Source organism: Nomascus leucogenys, chromosome 2, assembly GCF_006542625.1.
Source record: "Nomascus leucogenys isolate Asia chromosome 2, Asia_NLE_v1, whole genome shotgun sequence".
In the NCBI taxonomy this organism is placed as follows: domain Eukaryota; kingdom Metazoa; phylum Chordata; class Mammalia; order Primates; family Hylobatidae; genus Nomascus; species Nomascus leucogenys.
In genome coordinates, this window is record NC_044382.1 from 61,965,775 (window position 1) to 61,984,967 (window position 19,193).

At 46.0% G+C, this 19,193-nt stretch overlaps 2 protein-coding genes across 6 annotated transcripts in view; one reads left to right on the forward strand and one right to left on the reverse strand.

Moving 5' to 3' along the window:
• The first annotated feature begins 1,389 nt into the window (after positions 1 to 1,389).
• Positions 1,390 to 16,406, forward strand: PRSS54 (serine protease 54). Of its 3 annotated transcripts, none has more exons than XM_012504647.2 (7): positions 1,390 to 1,550; positions 2,213 to 2,439; positions 2,602 to 2,692; positions 5,345 to 5,522; positions 10,246 to 10,504; positions 11,651 to 11,782; positions 15,646 to 16,403. In XM_012504647.2, the coding sequence occupies exons 3-7, from the start codon at positions 2,608 to 2,610 to the stop codon at positions 16,177 to 16,179; spliced, it is 1,188 nt and encodes a 395-aa protein (XP_012360101.1). In that variant the 5' UTR covers positions 1,390 to 1,550; positions 2,213 to 2,439; positions 2,602 to 2,607; the 3' UTR covers positions 16,180 to 16,403. The 3 variants fall into 3 exon arrangements, with proteins under 3 accessions (XP_012360101.1, XP_003263160.1, XP_012360102.1); XM_003263112.3 differs by having other exon boundaries at positions 1,398 to 1,550; positions 2,216 to 2,439; positions 15,646 to 16,406; XM_012504648.2 differs by lacking the exon at positions 5,345 to 5,522 and having other exon boundaries at positions 1,413 to 1,550.
• CCDC113 (coiled-coil domain containing 113) overlaps positions 12,544 to 19,193 on the reverse strand; it is a 40,222-nt gene continuing 33,572 nt past the window's right edge. For 2 of the 3 annotated variants that reach the window (XM_030796178.1, XM_030796176.1), the window contains one exon: positions 18,601 to 18,868. In XM_030796178.1, coding sequence (XP_030652038.1) covers positions 18,728 to 18,868 — 141 coding nt within the window. In that variant the 3' untranslated portion in view covers positions 18,601 to 18,727. Of the gene's footprint in view, positions 16,713 to 17,760; positions 17,917 to 18,600; positions 18,869 to 19,193 lie in introns of those variants that run through there. The other variant, XM_030796175.1, reaches the window with a different exon arrangement.

Consider the following 19,193-nt stretch of genomic DNA (forward strand, 5'->3'; position numbering starts at 1 on the left):
GCTTTGGGAGGTTTAGGTGGGAGGATCACTTGAGCCCAAGAGTTCGAGACCAGCGTGGGCAACACAGTGAGACCCCATCTCTTAAAAAAAAAAAATACGAAAAATTAGCCAGACCTGGTGGCACAGGCCTGTAGTTCCAGCTACTTGGGAGGCCGAGGCTGGAGGATCACTTGAGCCCAGGAGTTCGAGGCTGCAGTGAGCTATGATTGCACCACTGCACTCTAGCCTGGACAACAGAGCAAGATACTGTCTCTAAAAACAGTAAAAAATAAAAATTTAAAATACAGCTCTTTGAGACCTGTGATGTGGAACAAATTGAAGAATCAACTCCCACTTCTCCCACTGCCAAAAATTTTCTGCTCTTGTAGCAGAAGCCAATGCCCCTGCCCCCCTGCCCAGGGTTAAAGGTGAGGGAGGGTGGTGAAGCCGGCAGGACATCAGGGGAACCATGGGGGAAGGAAGTAGTGGCTCCCTTTGGACTCAGGCCTCACTTTATTATTATTATTTTGAGACGGGCTCTCACTCTGTCGCCCAGGCTGTAGTGCAGTGGTGCGATCTCAGCTCACTGCAACCTCCACCTCAGCTTCCCGAGTACCTGGGACTATAGGTGTGTGCCACCATGCCTGGCTAAATTTTTGTATTTTTGATAAAAGACAGGGTCTCACCATGTTACCCAGGCTGGCCTCAAACTCCTGAGCTCAAGCAATTTGCCTGCCTCGGCTTCACAAAGTGCTGGGATTATAGGCATGAGCCACCGTGCCCAGCCAGGCTCCACTTTCTCACCAGCCTTCCTGCCTTCCATCAGCCATTCATCTACCCATCCAGTAAGGATCTTCTGAGCATCTGCACCAGAGGCCTGCGCGCCCACCCTCCCTCTGTGGCTCCGTGGAATTAACATCTTACCTCAACCTTCTCGACACTTCTCGAGTCCTGGCATTTGGGCTGAAACCAAAGCTGCTCCCAGTGGCTGGAGTGGCAGATCCCATCTGGGCCTCTGGTTTGGCAGAGCTGTTTGGTAGCTTAGATTGGACCCGGAAACTGAGAGGCTAAAGAAAACTGGGCTAAGTCTGAAAGAAACCACCCTGGGAGTGTAAGATGCTGATGGGGACTGGAAATTCCAAACCCACCCCAGTTGTGGGCTTCCTCAGTCCAGTCTGACAACCATGTGTGGACACAGGCAGGGCTCTGAGTGGGGTAGACAGACTGTGGCCATGACCAGAGAGGACTTTGTAATCCAGCAAAAAGCTTGCCTTCTCAGACTAGGAGAGAGCCTGCCTTCCAGAAGAGCCCTGCCAAGGCTAAGCAACAAGGAGGCCTTTCATCCTAGCTCCTCCTAAGTCCCCATGTCCAGACAGTTGCTTGGTGGTGCCATGGTAACCATGATGCCACAATGGAACATTCTTCCTAAGGCGGTAGAAGAAATCCTTCTGTTGAACTCTACTGTGTCAGGCCAGCCTGAGTTCATTTCTCCTTGAGCAGGAACAGTTCATGGACGAACTCTGAGGACCATTCCGAGGACAAGAGGCATCCGGTGTCATGAGTGGAACATGGTGACTTAGAACTGTGCACATGGGTTCCTTGGGCTTCTGTGCATTGCTTGACAGCTGTGTGACCTTGGACTGGCTACTCGATGTCTCTGAGTATCAGTTTCTGAATCTGTAAAATGGCGATAACTAGAGTGTCTACTTCCTACCGCGGTTGTGCAAATGAGCTAAGCTAAATGCTGGGGCTGTTCCTATGTAAAGATACAGGCTGTTGGGTGGGCGTGGTGGCTCACGCCGGTAATCCCAGCACTTTGGGAGACTGAGGCGAGTGGATGACTTGAGGTCAGGAGTTCGAGACCAGCCTGGCCAACATGACGAAACCCCATCTGTACTAAAAATACAAAAATTAGCTGGGCATGGTGGCGCACATCTGTAGTCCCAGCTACTCAGGAAGCTGAGGCAGGAGAATCGCTTGAACCCGGGAGGAAGAGGTTGCAGTGAGCTGAGCTCGTGCCACTGCACTCCAGCCTGCCAATAGAGCGAGATTCAGTCTCAAATAAAATAAAATAAAATAAAATAAAATAAAAAACAAACAAAAAAAAAACAGGCTGTTAACAGTTAACAGAAGCCCCAGCATTCTTTTAGCCAGCAGAGTTTAGAAGGGTAAAATCACAGCAGAGGCATTAATCCCAGGGTGAGCTTCCACTAAAACTCTACATTTCTTTCAGCAGCATTTTATGGCTACAGAGTTAAGGCAAGGGTTGAATTCCACGAGTCAAAAAGCAGCCCTTTTCAGAGACCCGACTCTCTGGGGTGCTCAGGGGCTTGGGCTGGATTGAGAAGAAAACTGACAAGAGGAAGCTGCCTTCTCTTCTTGGGCCATCTCACAAACCACAGTGTGGGCCAACTGGTCCTGCCTTTTACTACACAGAACCAAGCACTAGGGATGTGACAGGTCAGTGCCCTACATCTTGGAACCTTTGTTGGTAGAAAGAGGGGGAGCCTCCGATGTTTGGGAGGGAACATGTGTGTTCGGGAAGAGGATGGAAAAAAGAGGCTTAGAAAACCCCACATGTGTTTGGGAAGAGGATGGAGTCATTGGGTTTTGTTTCCCCAGCTGCCCATGGTGTCCGTGGCGGGTCTCTCTGGGGATGGCAAGATGCGAGGGGTGCTCCTGGTGCTGCTCGGCCTTCTCTACTCTTCCACCAGTGAGTGTGCTGCTTTCCTCCTTCTGACTTTAGCTGCACATGTGGCACAGAAGGGGATCATCCAGGAAAATGAAGTGGTCCTTAACGCCCAAGGAGGGGCTCAGGGAAGATGACTCATGGCACTTTGCCCTGGGCGGCCTGCATTGGTGGCAGGAACCAGGCAAAGAAGTGAATCATGGGATGTGGATGGAGGAAACTAAAGTCAGGGCCAATCCTTAGGGTGGGAGTGTGGTTAGGAAAATAAGGCCCTCTGGGTGCAGGGGTGAGCAAGATGCCTGCCTCTCCACTCCCAGCCCCTGCCCTGTCCTTCCTGGAGAATACTGCTCTTTTGCAAACCACAACCCTCAACTGCAGGGCTGGTCCTGGGAGCAGCGGGGGCTTCTACTGCTGCAGGTGTCTTGGAGGCTGCCACAGCCTCAGATGGCAGAAGTGGCAGCTGCAGTCCCCTCCTCCCTTGACCTCTAGGCTGCCCAGGACTAAGAATTCCAGTCTACAGAGGGCAGGTGGAGAGGAGACAGCTAGCTAAAGCAGGCTCTGTCCCACCTTGCTGCCATCCCAGCCGGCCCTGCCCTGCCTTCCTGGGGTTAGATGGGAGACATGAGAAAGTCCACACACACTGTCACACACACACACGTGCACACACACACACACTCTCAAACACACACATGCACATACACACACACACGCACACACACATACATGCACACATGCACACACACATGCACACACACATGCACACACACTCATACACACATGCACACACATAGAGGGGAGTCCTCCAGCTCCCTCAGTCTCCTGCAGCTCTCTGTCTTCTTGCAGCCCCAAGGAGACCAGGGGATACCCAGAAAACACAGAAAGGTCCTCTCCCTCCTTAAAAAGCCACAGCTAAAGGGGTCAAGACAAGCATTTCATCTCTGGGTCAGATTTCCTCATTACATCTTGGCTTTCCAAGGGTTTTGTAAGGTCAAATAAACTAGCCAACTAGAGCTTTGAAAAAGCAAAAGTCATCACGCACTCACAAGCTCTTGTGGGGTTAGGGAAGGTTGGCAAATGCCTTGCACTGTAGATTGCCAATGTCCCAAAAAGAAATCAGACCAAAGATAAGGAATCTTGTCTCTAGTGGTTCTGATGCACTTAGTGACCTTCCAGACATCATCTTGCTAAAATCAGCCTGTCATTGTTCCAGCAAAGTCACCATGTGTCAATTAATGGAGATGTCTGGTCATATGATGCTCCATCATGGAGAGGTCCTCTGTGCTCCTTTAATGATAATTCTGTATGTTACAATCAGTTCTTAGGGTCATGGTTTGGAAACTGTTTTTGGTGCCCATATGCAAGGTTGCCCTCAGGGGGAAGCCCTCCGAGACTTTATGTCCTGGGTGGAATTCATGCCCCCTCCTCTTATACTTTGGGCACACTCCCTGTGTCACATATCCCTCTATATGGCCATCACTCTTCAGCATGTCACTCTGATGGGCTCCTGAAATCCATCCTTGGAATCCCAGGCCCTACCTCAGCACCTGCCAGGGCTGAGTGTGGTTGGATGCATGGCTGAAAAAGGAGTCACTGGTCAGGCGCAGTGGCTCACGCCTGTAATCCCAGCAATTTGGGAGGCTGAGGCAGGCAGATCACTTGAGGTGAGGAGTTCAAGACCAGCCTGGCCAACATGGCAAAACCTCATCTCTGCTAAAAATAGAAAAATTAGCTGGGCATTGTGCTGTGCGTCTATAATCCCAGCTACTTGGGAGGCTGAGGCAGGGGAGTCACTTGAGCCTGGGAGGCAGAGGTTGCAGTGAGCCGAGATTGCACCATTGCACTCCAGCCAGGCGACAGTGAGACCCCATCTTAAAAAAATATAAAAATAAAAAAAGGAATACACGAGGTCACACATACTACTAGCCATCATGGTGATGACATCCTGTGGCCTCTGGAAAATTCTACTGTACATTAATGAAGAGAGCAAAAATGCAAATAATGTCTTCACATTCTTATGAAAATAGTTTTAAAGCTGGGCACGGTGGCTCATGCCTGTAATCCCAATACTTTGGGAGGCTGAGGAGGGAGGATCTCTTGAGCTAGGGGGCTCTAGATCAGCCTGGGAACATGGCAAGACCTCATCTCTACTAAAAATAAAAGAATTTAGCCGGGGGTGGTGGCAGGCGCCCGTAGTCACAACTACAGAGGCTGAGGCAGGAGAATTGCTTGAACCCGGGAGGTTGAGGCCACAGGGAGCTATGATCCCACCACTGCACTCTAGCCTGGGCGACACAGTGAGATCCTGTCTCAAAAAAGAAAAAAAAAAAGAAAAGAAAATGAAAATAGCTTTAACCTTGCAGATCCCAAAAGTGTGCTGAGGACTCCCGGGGGTCCCAGACCAGGCTTTGAGAACTGCTGATGAACACGAAAGACGGCAGACACTGCCAATGTGTACCGTTATGTGTTCAATAGATGAGAGTTTTTATTTGTAGTCTAACATAATTTGGGGATTCAAAAATGCCACTGAGCATCTTTTAGGGTGAAGAAGACACACTAGGCAAAAGAAAGAAAAGGGGTTGCAGATAGCGTTAGTGATGATCGAGACAGACAGCCCGCAGGAGAGAGGGTCCCGAGGTCTCCTTGCCCCGGCAGTGAGGCCCCTCACCTGCTCCGCAGGTTGTGGCGTCCAGAAAGCTTCCGTTTTCTACGGTCCTGACCCCAAGGAGGACTTGGTCAGCAGCATGGAGTTCCCGTGGGTGGTGTCGCTGCAGGACTCCCAGTACACACACCTGGCTTTCGGCTGCATCCTCAGCGAGTTCTGGGTCCTCAGCATCGCATCCGCCATTCAGAACAGGCCAGTGCCCCTGCCTTTGGGGCCCGCAGCATCGCCGGGGGTGAGGGTGGGGGCGGCCCTGTTTCCTGCTCAGCCTGGGGAGGCCCTGAAAGGTGCATTCTGGGGGACAGGGCTTTTTACCAGCTCAGCGCTTGCTCTGTTGTGAGCCCTAAAATCACCAGTTGCCAAGGCTGATCTCTGCTGTGAGGAATGCAGGCCTTGCAACGGAATAATGAAATGATGAGTCCTCCATTCAATGCAGGTGGGATATTCATTCTGATTTTACTGCCATCACAGAGGCACTGGATCCTAACACTAGGGTCCCTACCACTTATCCTGTTCAGCCAGTCAGTAGGAGCCCTTACCTTAAAACACTTGGGCCTTACAAACATTACTGCTACAAATACATGTACACAGAGAAAAGCCTCGAAAAAAATACAGAAGCGCTTTTAAGAGTGCATATCTCTGAATGCTCAGAACGCACGATTTCTACTTTCTTCTTTTAGCTTCTCTGTATTCTGCAAATTCTGTAGTACAAATATGCATTCTTTTAAACCAGGGAAAATCATAAATATTATTAAAAGAATAATGTTTTTGGTAAATATTTCTCACTCTTTGACCCAGTGACTTCATTTTTGGGAATCAACATTAAGGAAATAATTTCAACCACTGGAAAATTTGTATGTACAAAGTTGTTCCTAGGATGGTTAATTACACACAAAACACTGAAAAGAAACCTAACGTCCCACTGTCGTGATGAAATTGTAATTTTTCATATATATACATGCTATACATATAAATATATATTATACATAATATATAGTGTATACTATACATGTAAGTGTATACTATACTCTATTATATGTAATACACATGTATATTGTAATATATGTATATATGTATATGGAATATCTATGCATACAATATTATATGTAACATATAGTATATAATCTATAGTTACATATATACACACACAGAGTATTGGGCGAGAGAGTATAATGACTATAACTGGCTAAATAAATTATAATATAAATCCTTGATGGAATATTATGCAGCTGGTGAATAGTTTAACATAGGATTTGTATTTTTAATTAAAAATACACGTGCAGCCGGGTGCAGTGGCTCACACCTGTAATCCCAGCACTTTGGGAGGCTGAGATGGGCGGATCACTTGAGGTCAGGAGTTTGAGACCAGCCTGATCAACATGGCAAAAACCTGTCTCTACTAAAAATACAAAAATTACCTGGGCATAATGGCATACACCTGTAATCGCAGCTAATTGGAAGGCCGAGACAGGAGAATCGCTTGAACCTGGGAGGTGGAGGTTGCAGTGAGCTGAGATTGTGCCACTGCACTCCAGCCTGCGTGACAGAGCGAGATTCCACGTCAAAAAAAAAAAAAGTATGTAGTAAAATGTTCACGAGAAACCAAAGGATGTACAGTGAAAAGCAGTTCCTTCCCTCCCCCGCCCCTCAGTCACTAGTTTTTCTCCCTCGAGCCACATTCTGTCACCAATTTCTTGCCTATTCCTTCTTAAATACTCAAATCACTCATAGATAGCTATATACCTATAGGTCTGGCTATATTGATTCTTATATCTATTGACAGAGAATTTTCTTTCCCCTTGTATTAGTCTACTTAGGCTGCCATAACAAATATCACAGACTTGGTGGCTTAAACAACAGAAATTTATTTCTCACAGTTTTGGAGGCTGGAAGTCTGAGATACAGGTGTCAGTAGATTTGGTTTCTCCTGAGGCCTCTCTCCTTGGCTTGCAGACGGCCACCTTCTCGCTGTGTCCTCACATGGCCTTCCCTCTGTGCCCGTGCACTCTTGGTGTCTCTTTCTCTTCTTATAGGGACACCAGTCCTCTTAGATTACAGCCCCAGCCTTATACCTCATTTAATCTTTATCTCCTTAAAGGCCCTATCTCCAAATATATGGTCAAATTGGGGGTTAGGACTTCAACCTACAAATTTTCAAGAGAACGCAATTAAGTTCATAACGCACTCCCGACACACCCACAATGCAACTGGTAGCACATCATACACATTAATTCACTCACAGCCTTTTTTCACTTTATCATAAATTTTGGAGACCTTTTCTTATTGGTACATAAAGGGCTAATGCATTCTTTTTTCAGCTGCACAATAGCCTGTTATGGAAGTACCATAACTACAGTCTTCTGTTAATGGAAATTTAGGCTGTTTCCAATCTTTTACTACTGCCAAAAATGCTGCAACAGACATACTTGTACACGCATTATTTCACACGCATGCAAGCGTACCATAGTGTAGACATCCCACGAGTAGAAAGACTGGGCTAAAAAAGACATGCATTTAAAATCCTGAGAGCTACTGCCAACTAGCCCTCCATGGAAGTTCTGTTTTCTATGTAGTGTTTTCATTATGGCTATTTTCTATCTGGTCCATTCTTTTGGTTTTGATTTTCTCTTTGACTCATGGGTTTTATTAAAGTCAGAGCTTTATTTTTTTAATTTTATATAATTTAATTTTTTTGAGACAATCTTGCTCTGTTGCCCAGGCTGTAGTATAGCAGTGCGATCTCAGCTCACTGCAATCTCCGTCTCCTGGATTCAAGCAATCCTCTTGCCTCAGCCTCCCAAGTAGCTGGACTACAGGCGCATGCCACCATGCACAGCTAATTTTTGTATTTTTAGTAAAGATGAGGTTTTGCCATGATGGCCAGGCTGGTCTTGAACTCCTGGTCTCAGGTGATCCACCCACCTTGGCATCCCAAAGTGCTGGGATTATAGATGTGAGCCATCATGCGTGGCCAAGACAGAGTTTTAAAATGTCTAGGTGCTAGGGTTTTTTGTTTTGTTTTCTAACATTATTGAATTATACCACGTGGTGATCTATTTAGGATTTGTTGAGGTTGTCCTGTCTGTCTACTATGGGTGGTCTATGTGAATATTTTCACAGGTAAATTAAAAAGTTCATTCTCCATGCTTGGTGTATAATTCAACATATAAAATTGGGCAAGGAAGTCTACTTGATCTTTCCTAGACTGTCAGAGGTGAATTAAAATCGCCTACCAGCCAGGTGCAATAACTCACACCTGCAATGCCAGTACTTTGGTTAGACAATACAGCCAAACTTAATTAAGATGACCTCATCTTTGTTAGTCTGGATGTCCAAGGATTACTTCTTTGTCACTCAAGTCCAGCAACTTTACTAGTTGTGCTGGATTTCCCCCAGCTGCCCCTTCAGATCCACTCTACTCTTCTACCCTGCCAGGCCCCAGGAGGCTCACCTGTATGGGTTATACCAGTGGTCTTTCTTGCCTTCTGGATTCCAATTGGTTTTGGCCAATATGCATAAAAGAGGCAAGAGATCAGAGGGAGTGGGGAAAGTGAAGTCAGTGTCCTTATCTCTCTGAGGGCTACTGCATATTGGCTGCTGGTTGGCTGCTTTTACCAGCTAAGTGACCCACTCTACACAGCTCTGTGTGATCACATCCTCCCCTCACCTAGAGCCCAGAGACAGTGTCAGCACAGCGATGTTATCTCAGCAGGAGCTGCCTATAGCATGCAGTGCCCAGCGCTGTCCTTGTGGTTTCCCTGCATCCTGCCAAGACCTTTGTAAAGAGTCCCTTTATTAAACTCACCCCAATTTATCTTATTTGAGTAGAACATTTATTTCCTGTTGGGACCTGACCAGAACTATGTCTCAGTGTTAACTACTCCAAACTACAGAGATAGTGGACACTCAACACTACTGGACATAGGTTAGCTGTCTCCAAACTATAAATTCCAGTCTTAGTTCTGAAAAGTTTTCTTAAATTATATATTGAAATATTTTTCCTGTTTCATCATTTTGGTTACTTTCTTTGTGGCCAGCTGGTTCTCCTGTGACTGCCTTATCTTTCATTTTCCTCTCAAGCCTTTAAAAATCTTTGTTAATTTTCATTTCATTTTGGTCACATTGCTCAATGCCCCTAATTGTGTTTTCTATGGGCCCTATTCTCCTTCATGCTGCTTTTGATTTGGCCTTCATTTGGTGATGGTCTCGTTTCTTTTCTTTTCGCTTCTTTGCTGAGAACATGCTCAACAAGCTTTTTCTGAGCTCTGTGGTGGTCAGTGTCATCTATAACTCTTGCACTCCTGCCATCCTTCCTTTCGTCAGCCCTTCCTTTGACTCTGAGATCTGGATTCTTTAGCATCTCTTGGTTTTATGGCGTTTGTATTTGTTCCTCTTTCTCATAGTTTCTTGGGTGATTCCCAAGAGGAGAAAGGGAAAACACTCAACTCAATTCTATTGTTATTAGAACTTCAATTTCTCCAAAATGTATTTACAGAATATATAATAAGGAAAGATGCCTGCTTTAAAATGTAAATACTAAAAGCAGGAGTCAAGATGACATCTCTGGTAGAACTGCAATTACTACTTTTGCAAACTACAATATGTAAAAAAAAAAAACTATTCATAGGAAAAACGTTAATCAGCAATAACATGTTAACAGATTTTCTTTAGTGGTGGGGCAAATGGTGTTAAGATTAAAGAATCTCCAGGATTCTGCAGGCTCACAAAAGAGGGCACAAGCCTAGAGGTTCATAAAAGATTTCCTAGAAACTTGAGTCCAAAGGGGTGAGGAAGAATTAACACAGGGAATATGAGCTGGATGAGTGTTCCAGGCTGAAAAAACTTACATGGGAAAACCGGGAAGTGTGAAGCTTCCTTGCTGTCTTGGCTTCTCAAGATTCCCTTGCTCTCTCTCCAGGAAGGACATTGTCGTTATAGTGGGTATAAGTAACATGGATCCCAGCAAGATTGCTCACACAGAGTATCCAGTCGATACCATCATCATCCATGAGGACTTTGATAACAACTCCATGAGCAACAACATAGCCCTCCTGAAGACAGACACAGCGATGCATTTTGGCAACCTGGTCCAGTCCATCTGCTTCCTCGGCAGAATGCTGCATACACCACCAGTCTTGCAGAACTGCTGGGTGTCAGGATGGAATCCCACATCTGCAGTTAAGGCATTCCTCCTCCCAGAGGAGGCTGCATGTGTGCTGGCAGTGGGGGTGACCTGGATAATCCAATCTAGGGCCTATCTTAATTTAATAATGGAGCTTGCTTGAGGTTCTAGAGTTTGGCTGAAACCCTTACCTAATCAGTCAAGACTCCCAGGGCTTTCTCTTTCTGTGGCCACTCTTTTTTTTTTTTTTTTTTTTTTTGAGACAGGGTCTTTTTCATGCAGTGGTGCCATCACTGGCTCATGCCAGGCAGATGTCACCATGCCTGATTAATTGTTTTAAATTTGTTTTTTGTAGAAATGGGGTCTTGCTATGTTGCCCAGGCTGGTATCAAACTCCTGGGCTCAAGCAAGCCTCCCACCTCGGCCTTCCAAAGTGTTGGGATTACAGGCGTGAGCCACTGTGCCCATCTGGTGGCCACTCTTACATCACATTGGTCCTTTACCTTCTAGCCCTACACCAAAACTGGAAGTACACAGGCAGTGGACACCCTGGAATGAGTACAAGGGTACAGAGAGGTGAGGGGATGTTAGTCCCCGAACTAGGGCTGATTGTCCTCCTGTCTAAGCCATCCTTGTTTTCTTTCATTTTGGGGAAAGAAAGAAACAAGGAAATGGATACTCTCTAGAAGAGGGGGAAGGGTGTTCTCTGCCTGTTTGCACATTCAAGTTCAAAGTGGAGGTAGTTTTCAGTAAAAACTCGGTCACAGGTTCTTATTTCTATGAAAAAAAGGGATTTGTAAGAACATTTCTGGCAGGGCACAGCAGCTCATGCCTGTAATCCCAGCACTTAGGGAAGCCAAGGCAGGTGGATCACTTGAGGTCAGGAGTTCGAGACCAGCCTGGCCAACATGGTGAAACTCCATCTCTATTAAAAATACCAAAATTAGCTGGGCGTTGTGGTGCAGGCCTATAATCCCAGCTACTCCGGAAGCTGAGGCAGGAGAATTGCTTGAACCCGAAAGGCAGAAGTTGCAGTGAGCCAAGATCACACCACTGTACTCCAGCCTGAATGACAGAACAAGACTCCAACTCCAAAAAAAAAAAATTCTCACTCTCGTTTGGCTATATGAGTGGGAGTTGTGTTGACATAGGGGACTGCCTTCTCGTTAATAATCCCTGGGCTCTCTGTTGCATGGTCCAGACAGGAAATCACATGACGATGAGTATCCTGAGGAAAATCTTCGTGAAAGATCTTGACATGTGTCCCCTACAAAAACTCCAGAAGACAGAATGTGGCAGCCACACGAAAGAGGAAACCAAGACTGCCTGCTTGGTAAGAACATCGTGGAGTAGAAGCTAAGTGTTGAGAGTAAGCCTTGGTCACATCCAGGGGAGCCTCAGGACTCCCCCTCCCTAGATGGAGAGCTCTGTGAGGGTAGGGACTAGGACTTGAGATGAGTGGCTGTCTCTGGAGTGAATAGCACTTGGCAGACAGTATGCACTCAATAAAAATCTGCTGAATGAACTAACCAGTCACAGTTTTCAGTGTAACACTATGAAGCTTGTTTAAGTCACAGGTGCTTTTTAACTAGTTAAAAATTTGAAAGTCTGAGTCCAAACCACACAGGCTGATAATGCTTTGAGCAGGTCTACAGTGTGGGGCTGCTGTATTCAGCTCCTAGGCAACCTAGACTCCCCTCTGATGCTATCAGTTATAGGGTTTTTCTTCTCTGAGAAGCCCTGCCCTCCACCCAGATGAGGGCTGTACGGATGTGGCTGTCCTACTGCCTCAAAAAAAATGTGTAGAAGTCACACACACCTGGTTCAGGCCCCTTCATATCCAAATCTGGAGAAAGTGTGGCTTACTAGGGTCACACAGTCAATAAAAGTTACAGCAAAGACAAGGACCTAGGTCTACCAGATATCCAGATAGCGTTTATCTCCTCTACTCTAGAATTGCTTTTCTAAGAGGCTTATCACACACTCTCCTCTAAATAGCCTTCAGGACACCTGATGGGGAATTTTTTTTTCCCCATAGGATCCAGAAAGGCAGGATTTTTAGAGCAAGGGGAAAAAATACATATATACAGATAATTTTTTTAAAGATCATTTTATTGCAAAACACAAAGGACTGCCTCTCATTAAGAAATATGTTTGCCCTTCCAAAGTTGGTGTAACATCTATTGAGTGCCTACTTTGTACTGAGTCCTCTGCCAGGTGGGGGATCTTAACAATTTCTTAAATTAGATAATGTGTTAAAATACACTGAAGATATAGCTTTTTAACAAAATTCTGCCCTCAACCATTCCATCAAACAAGTATCATACTTCCTCAGATCTAAGATGCTGCCAATTATAGAATGCACCATCATTTTTTGTAATCCCAAGAAAGAAAAAAATGCTGCCCGTTAAACTCTGACATCAACTGATTAAAAGACACACCCTAATTTCAAAGATGTTGATTTCTAACTGTATCTTAGACTCAATGGAATATTCTAAGGTATTTCTTCTCTAAGTGACCATCTTTTAAAATCTAACTGCAAAGTTCAGGTTGGTTTTTAACTGTGACTCACCTCTAAACAGGCCTTCCTTTTTGAACAGAATTATGCTTGCACACCATTTAATGGTGACCTGTCCCCGTAGAATCCTCTGTCTTGGAAATATGTTCTCATGTCCAGAGGTCTCCAAAGCCACAATTCCCACATGTAGAGTCAACCACCACGTTCAGAATCTGCCTATGGGTTTCCCCGAAACCCAACAAAAGCAGAATCACTCTGCACTCACCCATCCTGCCTTTATTCTACTACTGTTAGGGCTTTTGCTGAATGTCAAGGGAAAAGATCACACAATGAAAGACCCCACTCTGGGCTGTGGCCACTCCCTTGGGAGATGAGGTAGGGTAGCTCCAGAGGGGCACCTGGAGCTGTTTGCCTCTGCCTCTTGTGCTTCAGAAGTCGCAGCCCCTACAGGATTATGGGGAAGAGAAAAAGCGTATATGCTGTGCCCAGGTGGGTGGAACAGTGACCTGCAAAACCACGCCATAGCTGAGGACATCTACCAATCACTCATCCAATCATTTGTCCTAAATCACATTCTTTTTCTTGCTCTGGCTATACCACTACAGTTAAGACAAACTGCGAATGGGACTGACGAAAGGGGGAACCACGTCATTCTTGGCCAGGGAACCCTCATGACCTAGGCAGACATAGTGAGGTGCACACAAGGGCCGGTTCACCAGTCAATTGAAAAGTCAAGAGTGCCACACTAAAGCACCCCCTTCCATCCAAGGAGAGGCACAGAATGAAGTCCTCAAGGCCTTCCTCACATGTCTGGCCTTGGCCTGCTGAGAGATCACCAGGGAATCACAGCAGCTTTGCAGCACGGCCTCCCCCGCTGCCCTGCCCGCGGAGTTGCTCCCTTCTTTTCCCACTGGTCTTCATGTCTGTTCTGGTGTGGCTTCCTTGGAAAAGAGGAGCTTTGTTGAAAGAGAATACCCCACTGGGCATGGTGGCTCATGCCTAATCCCAGCACTTTGAGAGGCCGAGGCGGGCAGATCACTTGAAGTTAGAAGATTAAGACCAGCCTGGCCAACATCGCCAAACCCCATCTCTACTAAAAATACAGAAATTAGGCCGGGTGCAGTGGCTCACGCCTGTAATCCCAACACTTTGGGAGGCCGAGGCGGGTGGATCATGAGGTCAGGAGTTCAAGACCAGCCTGGCCAACATGGTGAAACCTCATCTCTACTAAAAATAAAAATTAGCCAGGTGTGGTGGTGGGCGCCTGTAATCCCAGCTACTGGGGAGGCTGAGGTAGGAGAATTGCTTGAACCCAGGAGGAGGAGGTTGCAGTGAGCCGAGATCATGCCACTGCACTCCAGCATGGGGGACAGAGCAAGACTCCATCTCAAAAAAAAAAAAAAAAAAATTAGCTGGGCATGGTGGCACATAGCTGTAGCCCCAGCTACTCGAGAGGCTGAGGTGGGAGAATTGCCTGAATCCCGGAGGTGGAGGTTGCAGTGAGCCAAGATTGCACTACTGCACTCCAGCCTTGGGGACAGAGAAAGAGAGAAAGAGAGAAAGAGAGAGAGAGAGAGAGAGAGAAACACCCAAGACAGACCACACACCCAGGCCTCGGATGGTAAGGGGCTGATGCAGCTGCTCTTCTGCCTTTCTGCTGCTCGTGGTTGAGTCTGTTCAGATTGTTTCCTGTTGTTAATTGCAGCCCCATTCCATGTCTCAGTCCAAACCGCGAGAGCTACATGTCATTGCCCAGGCCTTCCAGCCAGGCAGGCCACACAGGTCAGAAATGGCTGGCTAGCCTGGGGATGACCACCCCCTTCTCGGACCAAGATGGGCCACGGGAGGGGCAGGAATTCCTTTGAGAGGAGACCTAGGGGTGTGGGGTCTGGGCAGGTAAGGTAAATGTTACCTAGTAGTTGCCTTGTTGCTTTTCCCATTTTCCCCAACTTTTCAGAAAAATGATGGGCTTTATAGAGACATCAAGATGATGGTAGCTAATATTCTATTGAGTGTTTGCTGTGTGCCAGGCACTATGCTGTGCTCAGCACGTGTTACAGGTATTAACTGTGTTCCCACCTTGGCTCAGAGAGGATTTGGTCACTTGCCAGGGTCCCATATCTAGCTAACGATGCCAAGCTTCTAATCCCTCACTTTAAGTTAGGTAAAGTGTATGTGGCAGAATTCCCAAGTCCCAGAGGACTGCTCCACTGGGAGTAGAGAAGACCAACAGCACGGCCAGCCAGGCTGGTGAGCAGCTTTCAGGTGGCAGGAAGTGGCTTAAACTAAGAGTCGAAGCAAGGCAGAGAGGAGAAGGGAAAATGTGAGCATTTCAGGACAAAACAGAAACAAACACCAACATTTCAGGAATGAGAAGCCAGAAAAGAGGGAAGGTTTGGCCAAAGGACTGGAAAGGGGCAAGAAAATGAAATATGAACCAGGAAGCTATAGGCAATCAGCAGAAGTCCACAGCTAATTTGCATAATAAAAGGAAAAGTCATCTTGTTGGAATTTGTGGTGGTGGCTGCCTTGATTTGAAATCATATCCTATAATTTGCCCCATTTCCAGTGAGAACCAGCGTAAAACATTTCTAGAACAAACAGTATATTGCACAAGGATAGATTTACAACAAAAACTAGTTTTTCTAAGACCTGAAGCCTTCTGTCTTTTGTCACAGGGGGACCCAGGAAGCCCAATGATGTGCCAGCTACAGCAGCTCGATCTGTGGGTTCTGAGAGGAGTCCTGAACTTCGGTGGTGAGACGTGCCCTGGCCTGTTTCTGTACACCAAGGTGGAAGACTACAGCAAATGGATCACATCCAAGGCTGAGATGGCCGGCCCTCCCCTGTCCTCACTCCACCACTGGGAAAAGTTGATTTCTTTCTCCCACCATGGACCAAATGCCGCCATGACACAGAAGACATATTCTGATTCTGAACTGGGCCATGTTGGATCATACTTGCAGGGACAAAGAAGGACCATCACGCATTCACGACTAGCAAACAGCTCTAGAGATAGTCTAGATGTTAGGGAGGAGGGCGTAAAGGAATCAGGCAGGTCTCCTGAGGCGTCTGTACAACCCTTATACTATGACTATTACGATGGGGAGGTGGGGGAAGGTAGGATTTTTGCAGGTCAGAACAGGTTGCATCAGCCCAAAGAAATCATCTTGGTTTCCTTCGTGCTTGTTTTCTTTTGCAGCAGTATCTAGTCTAGGAGCTACCCCACCAAACTGAAGAGTAAGCTCAGAATGCTGAGTGCCAGGCATTCGCCATGCTGTTTTGGTGTCTGTTTTTGATAGTTGCACACCGGGGCTGCCACGGATAAGCCCACGGCACACACTGGGCTGGCTCTCCCTCCTCTGTCCCTCTCCCAGGTGTGGGAAGGTCACTTTCATTATGCTTGTGAACTAAATGCTGGCTAACAAGTGTCAAACCATTAGAGTGCCCTGTGGTTCTTTCGGTGGTAACAGTTCCAGGGGCCAGGTGGTGAAAACACTCCCCATGGGCAGATGTGGCCCAGGAGATGATGCTCAGCCTGGCTGGGGGGTTGGGAATACCAGACAGACAGGGAACAGTGAGAGGAGCCTGTGACTAGAAAGGAGCTGATTACTTTAATAGGTCATGTCATGGTCTGTAAGCCATGGCCTGCCTCTGGCTACTTCCCAGCAAGGTAATCTGCCTGTAACTGCTCATTGGTTATTTTCATTCGATTCCAAGCCTTACGGTAGCCTTTTAAGGACATCTGCAAAAAAAAAGAAAAAAAGAAAAAAAAATGATAAAGGAGAGGGGGGAGAAGGTCACTTGGGGAAAACTGATTGTGGCTACTCAGAATGCAGCTCTCATCCAGCCCCGTGATGGTGCAGGCAACCCTGTGTGGGGCAGCGTGTCCTCCATGCATGCTGCTGTGCGGGGGCCACCAAGGGGCAGCACCCACCAGAAGATTTTTCTATAGAGCATGTTTCTTCTGTTCAGTAAAGTGAGAAGTTGCATGTTCCTGCCACGATTCTGCTACTTCTCAGCGTCGGATCTGAGGGGCCCAAGTTTGGATCTGAATTTACTCTCTGCTGCAAAATGGCTACAGGAGAGGCAGGAGAAAGTAACACAGGAAATGAGAGCCAGGGTCTAGATGTGAAAACGCAAGGTCCCAGTTTTCCAAGTGACTTGACTGGCTTTCTAAGCTACTCTGATGATGTCCTGCATGACCTCAGTTTGCAACCTGGCCACGGCAGCCTAGGTGCTTGTCCTTCTTCTGACACCAGCATATGGTTTCCCATTGCCCATTTATCTCCCGCAGCTCACAGGAGCAAGGGTGCTTCCTGTCACATGGTACCATATTCAAAGTCTGCAGGATTCTTTCAAAAGCAGAAAGACCCATGGCGACTGTGTACATGCATGGAGTGAGGTCCTGAGTGATATTAAAAAATCCATCACTATCTCATTTTTTAAAAAAACTGACTTCTCCATGTATAAAGTAGCAATCACTAAATTACCAGTGCAGAGGGATTCAGAAACTTCTAGAATTCATTAAGATAACAAGCAACTAAAAACACATTCTTACTACAAAGTTTCTCCCTGAAAATGGAAAAGACTCTGCCCCTAACAATGCAAAAGGGGGAACTTTAAAAAAAAAAATCATCCTTCATTTTGGTTTAATAGTTAAAGCAACTGCTGAGGTTTCTCCCAGAAATTACATATCCAAACATCTGTATTCTTAGCCCAAATAACAAAATCCTAAATGAAAATGTTGAAGACATAAAAGACTGGCCATCTCGGGGCTCCCTGTGGCTCACCTCTGCTATCTCCACTTTCCTTTCCCACATCCTGATGCTCTTCTCCAGGTCCCCATTTAAGATCTTCTCCCGGACGTAAGTCATCACCTGTGGTACCCGGAACTCAGCCAGCTGCTTCCGGAGCCTCTTGTTCACTGCCTCGGCTTTGGCCCGGTCCTGGGTTGGGAAGGACCAGTTATACCCAGGGAACCCCAGCAGCTCTTGCTTTGAGAACTCACTGGCCCTGCCATCTCTCCCCATAGTTCCAATAGAGTTTCAAAAATAATGTTTACATTTTCAAAGAGGTTGGGGAGGGGTGGGAATCACAAGATTCTGATTTTTTTGCAAAATATATTTTAAGCCAGTTCAGAAACACCTAGTGCAGTCTAAATAGTCTTGTTTCTTTCATTCCTTTCCCTTTTCCTTTCCTTTCCTTCCCTCCTTCCTCTTCCTCTCCTTTATTAAGGAATATGTTGTACTTATTTTGACTTCTTAGGGTTTCTGTGTGTGAAAAATTGTGTATTTAAGTATACTTTGATCAGACTCAATTCACTTCCATGTCTTTTAATTATAAGATATATATATAATATAAAATTTATCATTTTAACCATTTTTAACTATACAGTTCTGTGGCATTAAGTACATTCACATTCTTGTGCAACTATCACCACCATCCATCTCCAGAACTCTTTTTGTCTTGTAAAACAGAAATTCTGTACCCATTATACAATCACTCCTCCTTCCCTCCTCTCCCAGCCCCTGGAACCCACCATTCCACTTTCTGTCTCTATGAATTTGACTACTCTGGGTACCTCATATAAGTGGAATCAAACAGTATTTGTCCTTTTGTGACTGGCTTACTTCACTTAGCATAATGTCCTTAAGTTTCCTACACATGATAGTATGTGTCAGAATGTCCTTCCTTTCTAAGGTGGAATGATTTTCCGTTGTATGGATATACCACATTTTATTTATTTTGTTTATCCATTCATCCATCGATAGACACTTGGGTTGCTTCCACTTCTTGGCTATTGTGAAGAATGGTGCTGTCAACATCGGTGTACAAAAATCTGTTCAATTCCCTTCTCAATTCTTTTGGGTATATTCCCAGATGCAGAATGGCCAGAACCTATGGTAATTCAATTTTGTGAGTAATCCTTGTCTTTTAAATATTTATTAAAAAAATTATCATACAGTAAAATTAATTAGCCCTTTTAATAGAATGCATTTTTTTAAAATTAACATCAGCCGGGGACAGTGGCTCACGCCTGTAATCCCAGCACTTTGGGAGGATAAGGCGGGAGGATTACTTGAGGTCAGAAGTTTGAGACCAGCCTGGCCAACATGGTGAAACCCCGTCTCTACTAAAAAAATACAAAACTGAGTCAGGCATGGTGGCTTAGGCCTGTAATCCCAGCTTGGGAGGCTGAGGCAGGAGAATCGCTTGAACCCTG

What these genes read in the sequence shown, in the direction of transcription:
- PRSS54 (XM_012504647.2), top strand. Translation starts at nt 2,608, where the DNA reads ATGGTGTCCGTGGCGGGTCTCTCTGGGGATGGCAAGATGCGAGGGGTG. An exon ending in GATGGAATCCCACATCTGCA is followed by an intron (nt 10,505 to 11,650) that starts GTTAAGGCATTC and finishes TGCATGGTCCAG; the next exon opens with ACAGGAAATCACATGACGAT. An exon ending in AAACCAAGACTGCCTGCTTG is followed by an intron (nt 11,783 to 15,645) that starts GTAAGAACATCG and finishes CTTTTGTCACAG; the next exon opens with GGGGACCCAGGAAGCCCAAT.